At 38.6% G+C, this 19,640-nt stretch overlaps 1 protein-coding gene across 1 annotated transcript; it reads left to right on the top strand.

Annotated features, from left to right (window-relative positions):
- The first annotated feature begins 3,528 nt into the window (after window positions 1-3,528).
- On the top strand, window positions 3,529-19,145 carry LOC145619172 (uncharacterized). The gene is made up of 14 exons (XM_081673803.1): window positions 3,529-3,709; window positions 4,278-4,388; window positions 5,358-5,485; window positions 5,597-5,750; window positions 5,836-5,945; window positions 6,750-6,833; window positions 6,923-6,971; window positions 7,066-7,157; window positions 7,859-7,991; window positions 15,583-15,662; window positions 15,730-17,198; window positions 17,385-17,498; window positions 17,585-18,530; window positions 18,843-19,145. Exons 2-13 carry the CDS (start codon window positions 4,296-4,298, stop codon window positions 18,157-18,159), a joined length of 3,081 nt encoding a protein of 1,026 aa, XP_081529929.1. The 5' UTR covers window positions 3,529-3,709; window positions 4,278-4,295; the 3' UTR covers window positions 18,160-18,530; window positions 18,843-19,145.
- The last annotated feature ends 495 nt before the right edge of the window (window positions 19,146-19,640 follow it).

Genomic DNA, 19,640 nt, shown 5'->3' on the forward strand with positions numbered 1-19,640 from the left:
TTTATGTCACCTACTTAACTAATGTAGGGACTTTGTACGTGTTTTTCAGCTTGTCTGTGGTTTTTGCTTATGCTCCTTATTTAATTTGCGTAAGAGCTTATGTATTGTTCTCTTTTCCTCTATGCTCCTTACTTATTTATTGTAAGGGCTTATTAATGATCCTTCTCTTCTATGCTCTTTACTTATTTATTGTAAGGGCTTATTAACAATCTATCTCCATTGCTCCCACGAAAAGTGAGATGGATGGGACCAAGAGAACCTTGGTGTTGCCAGCTCAGCTTTGTTTCTTGCTTTTCATTCAGCTTTGCCAACGTGCCAGGCCTCCCCCTCAGGCGTCCCTGAGGTGGTGCCCTGTTTTACTTTGTGCTAGCAGGCTAAACTTAAGGAGTGATGATTTTCTTGTTTTCGAGAGAATTGAATGTGTCTTCTAGCGTCTTGTTTGGCGTTTTTGGCTTTACACTATGACTTTAAATTTGCTCTAATGTTCCTAATTTTTACTGTAATTTATATTAACTAGTATATAAAAGATTTCTTACAAATACAATTAAAGTAAAATAACCTCTTATAGCCTTTATAATACAACAATTACTTTTATTTCAACATAATAACCTTTTGTTTTAATTAATAAGATGACTTTTTATTAAAAAAAAACAATTATAGTGTGTGTCCACAGTAAATTAATGTGGACCATGTTCATTTAAGAGTTTGTACGATCCTATAATGCCTTTTGATAATGTAAAATATCTAGACATTTGATATTATATCACTTATAATAGTGTACTATTTTGTAGTTTTTTTTTTTAAATACAAGTAGATATTTATGTTATTATTAACTTGAATTTTTTAGTTGCGCTTAAATTATTTCTAATGAACTGAAAGTATTATTACCAACCTAAAATTATTTTTCTAATTAAAACTTTTTTTGTTGGTATTTAAAATATATTATAAATGGATCACATTTTAAATAACTTTTTCAAAATGAAATTAATGATGAAAATAGTATTGAGTTATCAGATATATACTATACGATCATATTTAGCATTCTAACTAAATTTTTTGTACTATTTTGTAGTTTTTTTTATATAGATATTTATGTTATTATTAACTTTGAATTTTTTAATTGCACTTAAATTATTTCTAATGAACTGAAAGTATTATTATCAACCCAAAATTACTTTTCTAATTAAAACTTTTTTTTGTGCTGGTATTTAAAATATATTATAAATGGATCTCATTTTAAATAACTTTTTCAAAATGAAATTAATGATGAAAATAGTATTGAGTTATCAGATATTTACTATACGATCATATTTAGCATTCTAACTAAATTTTTTGGACAATCCGGGCATCACCTGGGCGGCTGGGCCCAAAACTTGTATATATATAAAGGGGGAGTTTTTTCTCGATTTATTAGAGAGCCGCGTAAAATTAAATTTTCTTAATGCACCATGTAGGATTATAAATGTTAATTATAGCCAATTAAATAAGAGATTTTTAAAGCATAAAAAAAAATGAGATTTGTAAATTCTTTTAGAATTAAAAATTCAAATTCCATATAAGCAAAATTGGCGAATGAGATTTTAAAGTTTAAATTCATTAAGTATAAATGGTTATCTTTTGAGATTAGGAATTTTATCTAAATATATAACGAAGGGAAGGAAATTCAAGATTTATTTTAAAATAAAAATATTAATTGATATACTACGTACAACGAATAAAATTTTATTTCGAAAATTAAAACAAATCGTGCATCGCACATGCTTCATCTAGTTAATTTAATATTATATGAAATATTAGTAGTTTTATTGAAAATAAACTATACAAACAACTTTTTATTCCAAAAAAATATATTTAAATTTCGCTCACTAATCATACATGTCATGTTAATGATTATTTATCAATATATCTGGCGAAAAGTAGACTGCCTAGTGTCATCACTATCTCATAGTCTGACTAATAAAACGACTTTATATATTAAATATGATTTCTATTCAACTAATATTGCAACAATTATCATTTTGGGAAGTTTCAAATACATTGCAACATTACCGTATATGCACATGCTTTTTCTTTATATCTGTCCTCATCACGTAAGTTCCTATCTTTATTTCTCTCTATCTCTCTCCTCATCTTATATTCCGTGTTTTCTCTCTTTGTTTCTCTTTGTTGCAATATTAGGGGAACCAGGTTCGGAAGAAGTATTAGTATATGGTATAAAATGATATTAGATATATATGGTATCATATCAGTAAAGTAATATCATAAGATATTAGTGATCATTTTTAATATGGTATAGCATGATATGATATGGTACAAAGATAAGATAAGATACGATATGATATGATACAAGTATGTATCTGATATAACATGATCTGATATAATCACACGATTGATTCAGTGATATTGATGAGAGATATGATAATACTAAAGAAAGAATAAGTCTTGTGTAAAATGGGTGTACATTAATTTTTATTGTCAAACAGTTAGTTTGAGTGTAATTTTAACTATTTTTATGGTAACTTTAACCACTTAAAGGGTAACTTTTAATTTATTGTTGGTTTGAATTTTATTTTAATGTGTAATTTCTTATAGATACGTGATAACATACTATAAATACTAATATGATTAATTTAATACATTAAAGGTATTTTGTAAGATAAAATTTATTAATAGATAAATAATAACTTTTGCAGTATAAACGGTAACTTTAAGTACTTTTAACATAATTTTAACCCGTTTTACGATAAGTTATAACATGTTGATGCATTATTTAAAAGACATTTTAAAATGAAATGACGTAACTAAAAAGTTAGTGTTTTTTATGTTTACCTTATTTTCACTTTAGTTTTAGTGAGGATACGTTCAAATAAGTACATAATAAATAACGCCTCGTATCCATCGTATACAACTAGAACTAGTAGGGTATCTAATCTCAGTTGCTCCCCTAGCTTTCATCTCGGCCTAGTAGAGGGCTTTCGCCATTGGTGTTCTTTTTTTTTTTTATTTTTTTTTTATCTCCATTCATTTCACCGCTCCTCCACTTTATTCCCTCTGCCCCTACCGTACTTCAGCTTGGTAGTTTCCACCGCCTGTCTAGGGTTGAGCCATGGAATTTGACGGCGGACTTAAAATGCCACCTACAAACGCTTTACGCCCAATAACTCTGGATAACGCTTGCATCCTTTGTCTTACCGCGGTTGTTGGCACAGAGTTAGCCGATTCTTATTCCACGGATATTGTCATCGCTTCTTCTCCGGGAAAAAGAATTTCATGACCCATGGGCCTTCTATGGTTCTACCTCAACACGGCATTGCTCAGTTTTGATAAGATCTAGAAAAATATGATTGAAATAAATTTTGATAATATTATTCTCCGTATTAAATAAGATAAGGTAAGATATCAGGTGAATAAAACACAAAACCTTTGTTATCGATTCATCATAAGTAGTATATCGGTTTTTTTACTAAGAAAAATACAAAACTAAACCCGATTGCATAAACCGGGTGTATTGTGTATATTCTAATTTGCGGAATCGGAAGAGATACAAAAATATTATACGGAGTAATCAGAAACGATTGAACGTAGATCTGTCATCGTCTCTCAATCTCTTTCTCTCTCTTTATCTCTCACTTTTCCATTCAACCGCACTTCACGATCTCCATTGAAGCACCTTCTGATCTTTCAATCCTCCATTCAACCAGCTTCCGAGGTAAGATTTGTAAATTCATCGAATATCAATTTCACAATCTAGGGTTTTTCTTTGATTGAATCCTCAGTATACTCAATTTAGGGTTCTTCTGTAGTTGATTATTGAATTATTAGTTATGATTAAGTTAGGTTTATAAAGATCGATTTTTGTTGCTTGAGAAGAAAATATTGTGTTTTTCGAGTTTAATTTGATGTTTGAATAAAGTTTGCCTTTAATCTTAGGATGGAAGTATGAAATTGAAATTGGACCTTTTCTCCATAAAATTATGTGATTTTTTTGAGCCTAATTTGATAATTGAATCAAACTTGGTATTATTATAGTGTTGCGGAATCCTTTAATGCTAGGATTGAACTATGAAATTAGACCTTTTCTCCTTGTGCTTCGGGCGGTTGCCCGCCCGGGCTCAGGGACGGGCCTGGTTGTTCTCGTTGTTTATATTTTTTCCTTTCGCATCTGAATTGTTGGACTTATATTGTAATTTTTGTGGTTAAAGTAGCCTTATCAAGGTTATGGTTAGTTGTTTTAGTGCTTTATCTCTTAGGCTTATGTATGCCTTTCTTTTTACTAGTTTTGTTCCAGATCAATCATGAGTGACGAGGGTGAGAAGACCTGTCCTCTTTGTGCCGAGGAGATGGATTTGACCGATCAGCAATTGAAGCCGTGCAGATGTGGCTACGAGGTTGAGTTTTTTCCATTAATTTTTGTGGCTTTGTTTTGCCAATTAAAAAGTTTATTACTTGTTCTTTGGCTTTTATTTTCCGCAATGTAGCATTGTTTGCTTATGTGCTTTACCAGATCAATTTAGAGAGATGAATGCCAGTAATGGCTTTGTAGTTTAGGGGTGATATTTAAAATCTGTTGATACCCCTTGGCCTTTGCTTCTTCATGTGCTTTAGAAGTTGCTGAATTTTTTAATGTCTCTTGTTCTTAGTTTTAAGCAATTGGGAAATTTGCAATATCTTGAATGTAAGACAATCTTTCTCAATGGTTTAGTTAATCAAACGTCAGGCTATTGTGTAATGAGAAAATTAGTTCATTAATGGTGTTTTGTTAATGATGCATGGAAGATAATCAGTTGGATGATTATGTGGATAAGTGGTACGAGGCTAGGAGTTCGTATAAACTAAGAATCTAACCACTAATTATAAGATTTTTCTTGTTCCTTAAATCTGGTCTTGCATTATGGTCCATGTCTTCTTCAGATTTATCCCTGTTAGAATGATTATAAATAGTTAGTATCCTATTTTGATGAAGCTTCATCTTCACTGCCTAATTTTGACAAGAAAAACAGTTGTGTGTTGCATTTACTGAAAATCCAGCCCCTTTTTTCCCTTGCTTTTTATTTTTATTTATTTCAATTTTTACGCTGTATCTAGTGGCTGTTATCCTGTTAGCATCTGAGTTATTTTATCCATTGCAAATTTAGTTTGATATTTTCCATTTTTTTCTTTTCATTTTGGTTAGTCTCTACATTACTCTTCTTAACGATTTATGACAGTAATAGTCTCTCTATTTGTGTTAACTTTTTCTTGCTGTTGACATGCTTTGAAGTTTAATTTGTATTTTCCTAGAAACTAAACTTGAATTATTATGTAAAATTGTAAACAGATGGCTATAACTGTATTAATTTCTGTGTGCTTGTGGGCAGATTTGTGTGTGGTGTTGGCATCACATAATGGATATGGCCGAGAAAGATGAGTCAGAGGGACGCTGCCCTGCATGTCGCACTGCATATGATAAAGATCGAATCGTAGGGATGGCTGCAAACTGTGAAAGGTTGTTTAACTGATTCTTGTTAGGCCATAAATGTAACTGTTTATACTTCAGAATGTAACCTAAACCCAAAAAAGATGGAAGAAAAGCATGTCTCATCCCAGCTCTTTTCAGGTTGGTACAAGAAGTTAATATGGAAAAGAAGCACAAGTCACAGAAATCGAAGGTTAAAACATCTGATAGCAGGAAGCAATTGAGTAGCGTGCGTGTTATTCAAAGAAATCTTGTCTACATAGTGGGCTTACCTCTTGATCTTGCAGATGAAGATGTGAGTACTTTGTTGATTCCCCTTTTATCATCATATTCATTTGGGTGCTAATTTTGGTGGTTAATTGTTTCAATTTTTTGTGCAGCTTCTACAACGTAAAGACTATTTTTCCCAATATGGCAAGGTTTTGAAGGTGTCCATATCCCGGACTTCAGCTGGCACCATTCAGCAGTTTGCAAACAATACTTGTAGTGTGTAAGTCGAGTTGTTGTCTATGTAATTGTTTCATGGATCCTAATTTTTCTATTCATATATGTCTTTCTTCTCTTTATTCCTTATGTGTGTGTTCTCTTTGCTGGCTTCATTGTAGTTTGCTTCTTGCTTGCATTATAGTCGATCCTCATCCTCAGTGTTTGTTGGCATAGGCCCATAGCAAGCTTGCTCTGAGTCTTTAATGATATACAGTACAATTTTCCTTTATATCATACTTGGTCTCCGTTTGGTGATAAATGAGTGTTGCTACTCCCTTGCACTGCTGCTTTATCTATGCTTTTGTCTGTTATGCCTCCTTTCATCCTTCTCTTGGCTGGTAGACTCAGGCAAGATCATCACTGTATGTTTTATCCTATTGCAGCCTATTCTTACTGTTGTAGGAAATGTGAACGGACAGCAAAAGGTGGGGGAAGAAGTTGTTATTGTTATGGTCTCTAAATTCTTGAATGGGTTTTATTCTAGAGCCAATCGCCTTGTTATAAAGAAGGACAAAATTTTGAAATGAGTTTGAAGGTTCAAATGAAATTATTCTTTAAAAATTAATATATTATCAAGCTCTTTGAGCTATTCTTGCATGTCTGAGTAATGTCCGTACTGTCTTTGCTGTTAATATAGAGTTTAGGTCTAAAGACTCACTGAATTCCTATATCTTATGTGCTGACATTGCTCTAGGAAGCACAATTTTTTTTTGTTTAAAATTTTCTTTATGTTTTAGTGTACCATTGAAATATATACATCTATCAGAAGGCGTGACCGCATGTTCTGCTACTTATTTTTGGGTTTCAGATATATTACTTACTCAAAAGAGGAGGAAGCAATTCGTTGCATTCAGTCAGTGCATGGATTTATTTTGGACGCCAGGCCTTTGAGGTGATTTGAGAATGGAATCATAACCTTCTTAGTGCTTGTTTTGTATTAACATATATTACTTATTTTGAAAACTTCACTTTATATTACAGGGCATGCTTTGGAACTACAAAATACTGTCATGCATGGCTAAGAAATGTGGTATGATATCTGAATGTTAGTTGATTTATAATATAGAACAAATTTATATGTTTAACATCCACTGTTCACATTAAGTGTATTTCTTTTGTTCCAGCCCTGCACCAACCCTGATTGTCTATATTTGCATGAGATTGGTACACATGAGGATAGCTTCACAAAAGATGAAATTATATCTGCTTACACAAGGTATTGATATGCCTCCTTGCTAAAAAACTAGGGTTTTCAATTTTCATTGCTCCTTGACAAGGAACGGTCGGTTTAAGGACATCCAAATTCAGTAATGGGTACTTGGTAGCTTATGGCTCTAGTTTAGTGTATCTACTAGTGCATTTAAAATTTTTATTGGCCTTTGTAATCACTGTGATTTGGAGAATAATGTGCTTAATTGAAATTAGAAAAATGATATAGATGTAATTTTTATGTAATTGAGGACTTGTTTTACCTCACTAGCTTTATTTATGTTGCAATATTTATAGCAAGTTTCTTCTTAAGATGTCAATTGTACCCCCTTTTCACTATGCCACATTTTTTTTAGGCCATCCTCAAATTACATACTGCTTTTAAAATCTTGTAAATTGAACTTTAAAGTTTAAACTTCCCATGTTATCCTCCTTGGATTATGGAAAATTTAGTAAGCTCAATGAATTCAAAAGAAAGACTGTTAGTATGGTGGGGATGAAAAAAACGTGGTAAATGATAGTTTTTCTATTTCATTTTGTTTCTTTATATATATATATATGCTCTGTCAATTAAATTTGTTACTAGTGTCATTCTCATTCATAGCTTTGCTTTGGCTTTCTATTGTGCATTGCCTATTAATTTTGTTTGGTTTTTTCTTTTTAATCTGGTTAACCGCTCAGTATTAATGCCTCGCTTTTCTTGAATAGAGTTCAGCAGATTACTGGGGTTACAAATAATATGCAACGGCGTGCAGGGACTACATTGCCTCCTCCAGCAGATGATTATTGCAATAACAGTTCTGTTGTAATTGAGAAGCCAACTGTCAAAAATACTTCTACTGTAAGACCCCTTCCTTTTGTGAGGGCTATTTTTCCCATACTTTTCTTGATAGACAGTATGGCTGCTTATGTGCTTTTCAAGAGCTCATGCTGTTGGCAAGGATTCAAATTGGCTATGATTTATGGTTCTAATTAAATTTTGTGTGGTGTACTCTTTTTTATAATCGCAACATTTTCCCTTGGCATGCATTAAAGATTGTCAACGGACAAATTCGTTAGAAAATCTTGCACCGGTTTTTCAACTCTTCCCTACACTTTGTTTGGATTGAAGGAAATGGAGGGAAAAGAAGGAAAGGGAAATGGGGGGATTGATTATCTTTCATTTGGATAACAAATGAGAAAGGAAAGGAATTGGATGGGAGAGAAGTTGAAGGATTAAATTGTAAATTTGTAAGAAATTATTCTCTCCAACAATGGAGAGATTTGGAAGGAAAACTCATCTTTCTTCCCTCCCCTTCACCTCCCTCCCCTCTTTTCTTTCCCTTTTCTTTATCCAAACACACCGTAAACATCTTAAAGTCATGTTGATTAAATTGTCCGTTTACCTTCTTTAATGTCTTCCTGAAAATGCATGTTAGGAGACATGTTGTGATTATAATAAAGCAAAAGAAGTTTATGACATCTGTAACATAAAAGGTTCTTTGACAAGCTGATATAGGTTGGTGCTTGAACATTGATGTAAATTCAAAATATCATTTGTATTGTCCTTGTGAGTTGTGATGAATAAATTGGTCCTTATTAACCCTGTAGGCTGTTTACAGACATTGGAAATGATTTTGATGGAAATTTTCTGTTGCTTGTTTACATAGGGCTTTAAGTGTCATCTCACCTTTTAGCCAAGCTTGTTTTATCTATATTTGACATTTTGGTATACATATATGAATATTACAAGTCTTGGAATGATCTTCACTGTTGTCTTGTCATTTGGAAGATGATGTCCTCCATCAATGGGAGTTTGTCTCTGTTACATGAACTTGGGTATTATTTAGATTGTTAGGTATTGGTAGTATGGATATGCATCATGATTGATAGCTGGATTAAGGGATTCTGAATGCAACTCAAATTTTAAAGTTTTCCTCCCCACATATTGACATATACACAGTCTACACACAGTCAAATATTGGTACATGTACTAAGCCTTTTGCTCTCATGCCATGTTAGTCTTACATGATTGTTTCCTTTGTCAGGGCAATTTTAATTATGTGATCTCATTTTAGTCTTACAAATGGTTCTTTGTCCACCCTTCTGTAACGAGTGCACTAATTCCTAAGGATCGTGGCTTGATTACTTATGTGCGAAGGAGGAGGGGTCAGCCAAGTAATGAGGAGCCAATGAGGGAAGGTCTGCCAAGGAATGTGACAGCAGGGCAGCAGTCACCACCAAATCAGTGAGGCAGCCCCTGAGATCATGACAGCTGCTGCATCTCTGTTTTATCCTTTTTGTCAGCTTGTGTATATATAAGAAAGGGAGGGTAGGGATTGGGAACTAGGCAAGATCATAGTAATTTCTAGAACTAGAGAGTGGTGCCCTAAAGGTGCTAATTAGAGACTAGTAGCCTCAAGCTACTCTTGTTTGCTATTTCCATTTTCAAATTAATCAAAAGCTGCCCATCTTCCCCAAGATTGAGTCTTTATTGCATAAATCTATTTTATTACAAGTATTTAACTGCTAGAGTGTTACAAGTGGTATCAGAGCGGCGGTCCTGCTCCTGCCGGCACCGGGAAGCCACCCTCCGTACTCTGTTTCAAAAAAAAAAAAAAAAAAAGAGAGAACATGGTGGCCTCGACGACCCAACGGTGTGATAATCTGGACGAGCAGGTGGCCGGAGTGCAAGCACGGCTGGAAGCCTTAGAGGCGGCGATGAAAACTCAGGAAGAAACTCTCAAGTGGACGAGGCCAGTCAGAAACTCGACAACCAATTTGAGTTGCTCCGGCAACAGCAGGAAGCCCAGACGGAGGCAAATGCCACGAACCAGGCCCAGTTCTTCGAGGAGTTGCGGGGTTTGGTTAATCTGAGAAACCATGAGCAGGGCTACACTCCGGGAAACCACAATCAAAACGGGGGAGGAGACCAATATTGGTGACCGAGGAAGCTGGACATGCCTTTATTCGAAGGAACGGATCCAGACAGGTGGATATTAAAGGGGGAGAAGTACTTCACCCACTACCATCTCACGGAGGAGCAAAAACTTCAGGCGGCGGTGTCGGCTATTGAAGGTGATGCTTTGAGATGGTTTCAGTGGGAGAACAGACGACGACCAATTTCGAGTTGGGAGAGCCTTAAGGCTAGAGTCTTGCGCCAGTTCCGACCAACTCACACCGGCAGCCTCCACGAACAGTGGCTGGCGGCGAGCCAAGAGACCACCGTGATTGAGTACCGCAAACGCTTCATCGAACTTTCAGCACCACTTGAGGATATACCAGAGACAATCATGATGGGCCACTTCATTAATGGGCTAAAAGATGAGATTAAAGCTGATGTTAGGTTAATGAACCCATTTAATCTGGAGCAAGCCATGGAGATCGCGGGTCGGGTCGAGGAGCGCAATATGGTTGGTCGGTCGAAACGGGTCGTGCCCAATTTTTTCGGGTTAGGTAAACCCGCTGCGAGCGGATCCGGGTCTTCGGGATCCAGATCTGTGACCGGATCCGGGCTAATTCAAACTTATGGGACCCCGATTCAACAAGCTTCCACTTTCAAGGGGTGGCCAAGGGCACCCACAGAATCTCAGGCGTCGGTGAACGTGCCCAGAACCGCCGCGACATCGACGGCCAAATCTGGAGAGCCGCGGCATCTCTCCGACTTTGAGCACCAGGAGCGCAAGGCTCGAGGCCTCTGCTTCCGGTGCGACGAACGGTGGAGCGTCGGGCATCGCTGCAAGAACAAGGAACTCAGCTCGGAGAAGAAGATGACGCGGCCGCCTGACCATCTAAACCACCGGAGGTGGACTCCAGCGACGAGGAGGTGGCGGCTGGAGCATCTCTTTGCTCTTTGGTGGGAATTTCAAGCCCGAGAACGATGAAGCTGGAGGGGAGGGTCGGTCCTAAGTCGGTGATAATCTTGGTGGACCCCGGCGCCACCCACAACTTCATCTCCGAGCTGCTGGTGGCGGAGGTGGGGGTTCCGGTGAGCGGAGATCGTGAATTTGGTGTTTCACTTGGGAATGGCGATATTATCTTGGGAAAAGGGAGGTGTGCCGGAGTTCGGGTGGTGCTCAAGGGGGGCTTTGTGGTGGTGGACAATTTTTTGCCACTTAAATTAGGGAGTGCCGATTTAATATTGGGCATTGAGTGGCTTGAGAAACTTGGCTCCGTTACTCACAATTGGAAAACCCACGTGATGAGTTTCAAGGTGGGTGAAGAGTTGGTAACCTTGGTGGGAAACCCGGCGTTGGAGCGCTCGAAGGTGTCCTTGAGGGCCATGATAAGGGCGTTGCAACATGAGGGAGGCGGTTTATGGGTGGAAATAAATCAAGTAGAAGCTGCTGCCACGCGAGGAGGTGATGAGGGAGCTCACGGGGCTGCTGTCCCACCGTGGATGGAGGGTATTTTGGGGCAGTATGGGAGTGTGTTCACGGCTCCTAAGGGGCTGCCTCCCCGGAGAGGGCACGAACACGCCATTGTGATGAAAGAGGGGAGTAATCCGGTGAGTGTTAGACCCTACCGATACCCTCAATTTCAAAAAGATGAGATCGAAAAAATGATTACGGAGATGTTGGTGGCCGGAATTATTAAGCCATCGGTGAGTCCTTTTTCAAGCCCGGTCTTGTTGGTTAGGAAAAAAGACGGCTCGTGGAGGTTTTGTGTGGATTACCGTGCCTTGAACCGTGAGACCATCCCGGATAAATACCCCATTCCTATCATCGATGAACTCTTGGATGAACTACATGGAGCGGCCATTTTTTCAAAGTTGGACCTCAAATCGGGGTATCATCAAATATTAGTGAGGAATGAGGACACTCACAAGACGGCTTTTCGTACCCACGAGGGCCATTACGAGTTTTTAGTGATGCCTTTTGGGCTCACTAATGCACCCGCTACCTTTCAAGCATTAATGAATGATGTGTTTCGGCCCTATTTGAGGAGATTCGTGTTAGTGTTTTTTTTATGACATACTAGTTTATAGCCCCAATATGGATTCACACCTTGAACACATGAGGATAGTATTAACTGTCCTCGAGGAGAATAGCCTAGTGGTGAACTTCAAAAAATGCGAATTTGGGGAGCCACAAGTGGCGTATTTGGGGCATGTGGTGTCCAAGGAAGGGGTGGCCGTAGACTTAGAGAAGGTCAAGGCCATGCTGGAGTGGCCAATTCCCAAGAACTTGAAGGAATTGCGTGGTTTCTTGGAACTAACCGGTTACTACCGCAAGTTTATCAAAGGCTATGCTCAAGTGGCCAAGCCATTGGCCGAGCAATTGAAGAGGGATAATTTTGGGTGGTCCATTGAAGCTACAAGGGCCTTTGAGACACTCAAGGCAGCCATGGTCGAAGCTCCAGTCCTCACAATGCCAAACTTTGGCAAGCTATTTGTGGTAGAAGCCGATGCCTCGGGCTATGGATTAGGGGCGGTTCTCATGCAAGATTCAAGGCCAATAGCTTATTATAGCAAACTTTTGGGACCAAAATCACAAGCTAAGGCAACTTATGAGAAGGAGTTGATGGCCATTTACTTAGCCGTAGAGAAGTGGCGCCACTACTTGCTAGGCCGCCACTTTGTAGTGAGGACGAACCAACAAAGCTTGAAGTATATAATGGAGCAACGGGAGGTTGGAGGTGATTATCAAAAATGGTTGCGCAAGCTTTTGGGATTTGACTTTGAGATTCAATTTAAACCCGGGGCAAGCAATAGGGTGGCCGATGCCCTTTCTAGGAGGGGCGGCAAGATGGGGGAGTTAGCCACCATGGTCACGATGCAAGGGATCGAGTGGGGAGAGATTGAGAAGGAGGTGAGCACCGACCCTTTGCTGGGCAAAATTGCAGCAGCAGTGAGGCAAGGACAAGGCACATATGCGGGTTATGCCTTGGAGGGAGAGAGGCTCATGTTCAAAGGGAGAGTGGCAATTCCCAAGACCTCCACCTTAATTCCCAAATTGTTGAAGGAGTATAATGATAGCCCCGTTGGAGGACATCAAGGTGAAACCAAGACTTATCTAAGAGTGGCTGCGGAGTGGTATTGGATTGGGATGAGAAAGGACATAGGGGATCATGTCCGACAATGCTCTATTTGTCAACAAGCTAAGTACTCTCAATTGCATCCCTCGGGTCTACTACCTCTTCCGATACCTAAGGCTATTTGGGAGGACATTTCGATGGATTTTGTAGAAGGACTTCCAACATCGAAGGGAATGGACTCCATCTTGGTGGTAGTAGACCGCCTCTCCAAGTATGCGCATTTTGTGGGCTTGAAGCACCCGTATAGTGCAGCAACAGTGGCTGCCACGTTTGTTAGGGAGATTGTTAAGTTGCACGGGTTTCCTTCCTCCATTGTTTCGGATCGAGATCGAGTATTCATGAGTATATTTTGGCGTGAGTTGTTCAAATTGCAAGGGACGGACCTCAAGAGGAGCACGGCCTACCATCCCCAAACCGACGGCCAAACCGAAATAGTCAATAAGACATTGGAGATATACTTGCGATGTTTTGTTAATGGGCAACCTAAATCGTGGGGGAGGTGGTTACATTGGGCGGAATATGCTTATAATACGGCTCACCACGAGTCAATTGGGTTCACTCCCTTTCGAGTGGTCTATGGAAGAGATCCTCCAAGGTTAATCAAGGTGGGCAAGGGTCAAACACCCGTGGATAGTTTGGATGCGTGGCTGCAAGAGCGGGATTGGGTGCTTGATGATCTCCACATGAATTTGCTCAGAGCACAGCAGCGAATGAAGGCTTATGCCGATTTAAAAAGGAGAGAGGAGGAATTTTGTGTGGGGGATTATGTGTATTTGAAGCTCCAACCTTACCGCCAGAAATCTCTAGCTAAACGACCCAATGAGAAGCTGTCTCCACGCTTCTATGGCCCCTTTGTGGTGGTGGAACGCATAGGATTGGTAGCTTATAAGCTGGAGTTACCAAGTTCATGCAAGGTACACCCAATTTTCCACGTCTCTCAGCTGAAGCGCGCACTTGGAAATCAGGTGGCTAACCCCACGATACCTACTCAGCTTACAGAGGAGTTGGAGTTGGTTGTAGAGCCTGAGCAGGTCTTAGATATCAAGGTGCCTCAGGACTCGCAGCAGGTTAGGGAGGTGCTAATTAAGTGGGCAGGGCTGCCTACTTGGGAGGCCACTTGGGAGGAAGCTTCCTTAATTAATGAACGCTTTCCTTCCTTTCACCTTGAGGACAAGGTGAGTCTTCTAGGGGGAGGGAATGTAACGAGTGCACTAATTCCTAAGGATCGTGGCTTGATTACTTATGTGCGAAGGAGGAGGGGTCAGCCAAGTAATGAGGAGCCAATGAGGGAAGGTCTGCCAAGGAATGTGACAGCAGGGCAGCAGTCACCACCAAATCAGTGAGGCAGCCCCTGAGATCATGACAGCTGCTGCATCTCTGTTTTATCCTTTTTGTCAGCTTGTGTATATATAAGAAAGGGAGGGTAGGGATTGGGAACTAGGCAAGATCATAGTAATTTCTAGAACTAGAGAGTGGTGCCCTAAAGGTGCTAATTAGAGACTAGTAGCCTCAAGCTACTCTTGTTTGCTATTTCCATTTTCAAATTAATCAAAAGCTGCCCATCTTCCCCAAGATTGAGTCTTTATTGCATAAATCTATTTTATTACAAGTATTTAACTGCTAGAGTGTTACACCTTCTTTCCAAGGGTTTGCAATATTTGCAAGGTTTGAACTAAACTTAATTTTGGAAACCAGTAGAAGACTCCAGCTTTTTGCTTTTAGATTTTTAAAATTTATATAAAATCATTATAGAACTTGTATAATATTCCGTCAGCCCCTTAGTATTTCCACCAAGTACATATTGCACTCATTTTAATGTTTGGTTGAGTGGAGGTGATGAATGGGGGACATGTAATTTTGATGACTGAGTAAATTAAAGAGAGCACATGGCTCGCATTATTTGAGGCTTATCCCAGATTGGGGTAACCGGCATTATTTGGCTTTTTGTGTTGATGTACTGTACAATTAAGGTTTTTGTTGAAATTTTCTGAGAGGCAACTGGCATTTATTAGGTTTTGTAATTGACCAACATTTTTTTGGGGGTAAGGCCAAAAACTAAATTGATATTGAAGCTGTACTGGCTTTAAGGCTTTTGTTAGAATTTCTGGTGGAATTATTGACATAACTTAGGTGCGTTAACTGGCTAATGATCATTGAAGGGTCCATTGGGGTAACCGGCATTATTTGGCTGCGGTTTATTATCTACTGCGTCCTCAAAGGTTTAGGTTAGAAGTATTACCATATTAGATATTTGGGGTGAGGTTTTGACATTTGTTTTGAGAGTTTCAACTCTTTTGAGTATGAATTGCAAAGTGTATGGGATTCACTTCTTCCCAGTTACATTGTTAAATGCAGTCTATAGTTATTTTTGCTAATTTGTGCGGTGATATATTCTTATTGCGGCTGTTTGGTTGCAGAATTCAGCTAGCTATTCAAAAGGTTCACCTCCAAATAGCAGTTCGGGTAGATCTGTTGCTCTGCCGCCAGCAGCGTCATGGTATGTTTCTTTCTTGCCTATAATTACTCTGTCTGTTCATTGTTCTTGATTTCTGTTTCTATATCAGGGGTGCACGTGTTTCCAATTGCAATCCTCCGTCTGTAAGCTTGGCTAGTTCAAATGGATCATCCAAGCAGAAGGCTGAGACAGTTCATGAGTCAGCAGTGCTTGCAACAATCGTCTCTGACTTCATTCCCAGTGATATTGGAAAGAAGCAAATGTCCAATGAAGAAATTAATGAAAATCAAGCTAAAAGTAAATTGGATATTCCAGAAACAGTGAAGAAGAATACTGGTAATATTTCTCAAAGAAATGCTTCAGAGGTCTCTTCTACACTTTCAGTTGCTTCAGCGGGAAAGTCAGTAAGCCAGTCATCCTGCTCCCCAGCTATCAGTAGTGATGTAGAAGGTGGTGAATGGCTTTTAAATGCAAATTCTTCAGACGGACAACCTTGCTCTTCTTGCGAAGACAAAGGGAATAGTTCTGTTATGGATGGAAAAATTCAGAAACTCTGCTCTGATATATCGTCTATAAGCACTGACAAACAGCTAAATAGTGAACATTCTGAGGTCGTTAGACCTAATGGTTTGAGTTTAAATAATTTCTTATCCCCTAGAAATCAAGGTATACAGTGGCATGAGTATGAGAGGCTTCAAGAACATTCTTCTGCCACCTCTAGTAAACCTAGTACTATTAATTCTTTGACCACCCAAAAAGAAGTATTTGATTTGCAATCAGATATGCAAGCTTCGGTTTTACAAAATTTACCTTCAGAAACAGAAGATGATTTTAATAATCAAAGACTGCAGGATGCCATAGTCGTAAATCAGGCAGCAATACCCGCATCATCTCCGCTCCATCTTTTGAGTCATTTAAGGGTTCCTTTACAGTCACAAGGCGGTGTTGATTATGCAGGAAATTATACCGCTGCCCCTTCTATTGTAAATAGATTAAATGATGAGTGTTTGACAAGTGTATCTATTGCATCTGTTGCTCCTAACGGATTTTTAGACCGTTTTGTCAGCCATACTCCAGACCAGGATAGTTCTCTGCTATTTAAAGGTGGACAAGAGGGTCGTATGGGAAGATTTGACGGTGAACTTGCTTATGTTGACTCACAACCTGTCCTGGATATGGGAGAAAACAACATAATATCTAATATATTGTCCTTGGACCTTGATTCTTGGGATGATTCTTTGACTTCCCCACAAAATTTGGCCAAGTTGTTGCGTGAAACTGATAAACAAGAGGGTACAGTGAAACTAGCTGGTTCCTGGAAAGGTCAAAATAGCAATCAATCCAGATTTTCTTTTGCAAGGCAGGAAGACTCACAAAATCATTTATTTGACGTGGATCCTTCGCTTGGCAATATTGGCCAGGCAGCAAAGAATCCCCCCTTTGGACAAGAATTTCCTGGTATTAGAGATCCTTATCTTGATAGAATTGGCAATGGTTTTGGATTTCCTCATCGTAATATTGAGCTGTCGGATAATTTGACTAGTGGCCATTCCAATTTTTCTACCAACAAGCTTTCTTGTGAGTACCTATTGTGCTCTTTCTTTTTTTGTGAAGTGGGGGAATTTAGGTTCTCTTGTCATATATAAAGCTGTTTGACAATGTATTCCCCCCTCAAACGCCCCCCCCCCCTCTTTTTTTTTTTCTTTTCCTTTTATGTTTATTTCTTAACATCTTGCTGACATAGTCTCTTTATTCGAACTTCAGTCTCTAGATCACAGATTTCAGCTCCACCCGGTTTCTCTGCACCAAGTAGGCCACCACCTCCAGGTTTTGCTTCACATGAAAGAAGTGATCAGACTTTTGACTTAATGAATTCTGGTTTGTTACTAAACTCCCGTCTTCCCCCACGACTTATAGAATTATGTCACTAGTTAAGCATTTTAAATTTGTATATGTTATTACAGGAAACCATATGGTGGAGACCCCTTCATTCTTGAGAAACCCTTATCAGGCACCACCAAGTGGAAACATAAACCCTGCAAATGATATTGAATTTATTGATCCTGCAATTTTAGCTGTCGGTAAAGGGAGGCTCCCTGGTGGGCTCAATAATTTTTCTATAGACATGAGGCAGAATTACCCTGTACAGCCACCTGCATTTGAAAATGATTCAAGAATGCAGTTGTTTATGCAAAGATCTCTTTCACCCCATCAGAACCTTAGATATCCTGATGTTAGGGATAACTTCTCTCCACCAAATGACGCATATGGCTTTTCCTCTCGACATATGGATCAGTCCCAAGCTAGTAATCATGTCCCTTTTTCACAATTTTCACTCCAGCAACAGCCTAGAAATACTGCAGTCTCTAATGGTCCTTGGGATAATTGGAGTGAGCTTCAAGCTGCAAATGATATTGGTGTAGCAGAGCTCCTTAGGAACGATAGACTTGGTATTAACAAATTCTATGGTGGTTATGAAGATGCCAAGTTTCGAATGACCAATTCAGGAGATCTATACAACAGGAGTTTTGGGATGTGATTATCATCCTAATTCTTATGCCTGAGTGCCAATTTCTGTGGATGGTGACGCATGAATACCCTTTAACAGAGGATAGCCTTCTACACTTGGGTGCTGGCAGTCTATTTTTTATGACTACTCTCATTGGGCAGCTTCACAGAGGAAAAATTTATTTGAAGCTGGAGCTACAGCTGATGATGATATGGGATAGGAGGTGCAACGAATGGATGACCACTTGCTGTATTCTTGAGAGTGGTTTGTGATTGTGTGATATGGATTCCAACTGGATGTTATCTTCTATTTTAGTAGTATAGTTGGAACCATGTCCTAGATTTGGCGTTAAATTTCACATACTTGTGCTAAAAGTGGAAGAGGATCCTTCTAAGCAACAGGTGATTTATGTGTTCTTTTCATTAGTTCGAGAAATTAGACATGCATCCTGTTTCTAGCTGTCTTTCCAAAATGTTGTATGTTATCAGTTTAGCAACTTTTGTGCTGCTGTGATTTTTCTCTGGGGCAGCCGATGTCTGACTGTTTTTGCTATCATTACTCGACTGCTTATGTGTAACTGCAATGTTAACAGGCTGATGTGAATATATAGTTACACTTTAGGCATGCTATTGCTTGGTTGTTTGTACTAGGAATGATTAAATACAAAGCACAATTTTTGATAATGAAACTTATGCAGATGTCTTTTATTTCAGGTTTAAGGTTGCTTGAGGGTGGGACACAAGCTATATATACACTGTACTGTCTGGTCCTTTATGAAACCATCCGTTCGGCTGTCTGCTCCTGCTCAGAACAATGCTCCTAAATTCTGTGAGTGAGATGGAAATACAAAATTTTTGCCCTTGGTAATGCATTAATTCTAATGGGTTAGTGCTGTTGATAATATGGTATATACTTTAATTAGCTTTATAGTTCGTGAGCTTTTTCCCCCCTTTTTTTGTGGTGTTTTGTGATACTGAATTGTCAAATGTGATTTAAAAGGATTTTTTGCTCATCAATTTTGACTTTATCTACATGCTTCTGTCTTTTGTAATTGATGAATTTTCCTCTACAAAGTTGTGGAAATGCCAAGCCGACTGCCCTGCTGATTTGGGTTTGGAGGTTGTCACCCAATTTGTCTCATTTCATTCTTAAGAAACTAACATGATGAGAAGTTATGCATAATATTGACCACTACCAAAGTGGTTTATGTGAGGCCTTTCGTAGTAGATGGTGCTTACACAATTTCATCATGCGTCAATAAGATCCAAGTTACAATTGAGCGTGATGGGATATTTTTAGCTCTGAGGTTTAATTGTAGGTTTGGATTTTTTTTTAATCTACTATATTACTTCCTCGGTTTCTTTTTAGTTGCATCACTTTCCTAAATCGGAAATTTTAAATTAGTTGCATCATTTTGCTTTTTAGTTAATAAACTCTTTCTATCTCTCTCCTATCACATGATTATATATTTTTTTATTTACTCTCTCACATCTCTAAAAATTGCCTAGGAG

The sequence above is a fragment of the Chenopodium album genome, chromosome 27, assembly GCF_948465745.1.
Source record: "Chenopodium album chromosome 27, dcCheAlbu1.1, whole genome shotgun sequence".
In the NCBI taxonomy this organism is placed as follows: Eukaryota; Viridiplantae; Streptophyta; class Magnoliopsida; order Caryophyllales; family Amaranthaceae; genus Chenopodium; species Chenopodium album.

Excerpts from the sequence above, each read along its gene's own strand:
- LOC145619172 (XM_081673803.1), top strand. The coding sequence starts at position 4,296 with ATGAGTGACGAGGGTGAGAAGACCTGTCCTCTTTGTGCCGAGGAGATG. Across the intron at positions 5,751-5,835 it reads TTGATCTTGCAGATGAAGAT|CTTCTACAACGTAAAGACTA; the intron begins GTGAGTACTTTG and ends TTTTTTGTGCAG. Across the intron at positions 17,499-17,584 it reads TTTTGACTTAATGAATTCTG|GAAACCATATGGTGGAGACC; the intron begins GTTTGTTACTAA and ends ATGTTATTACAG.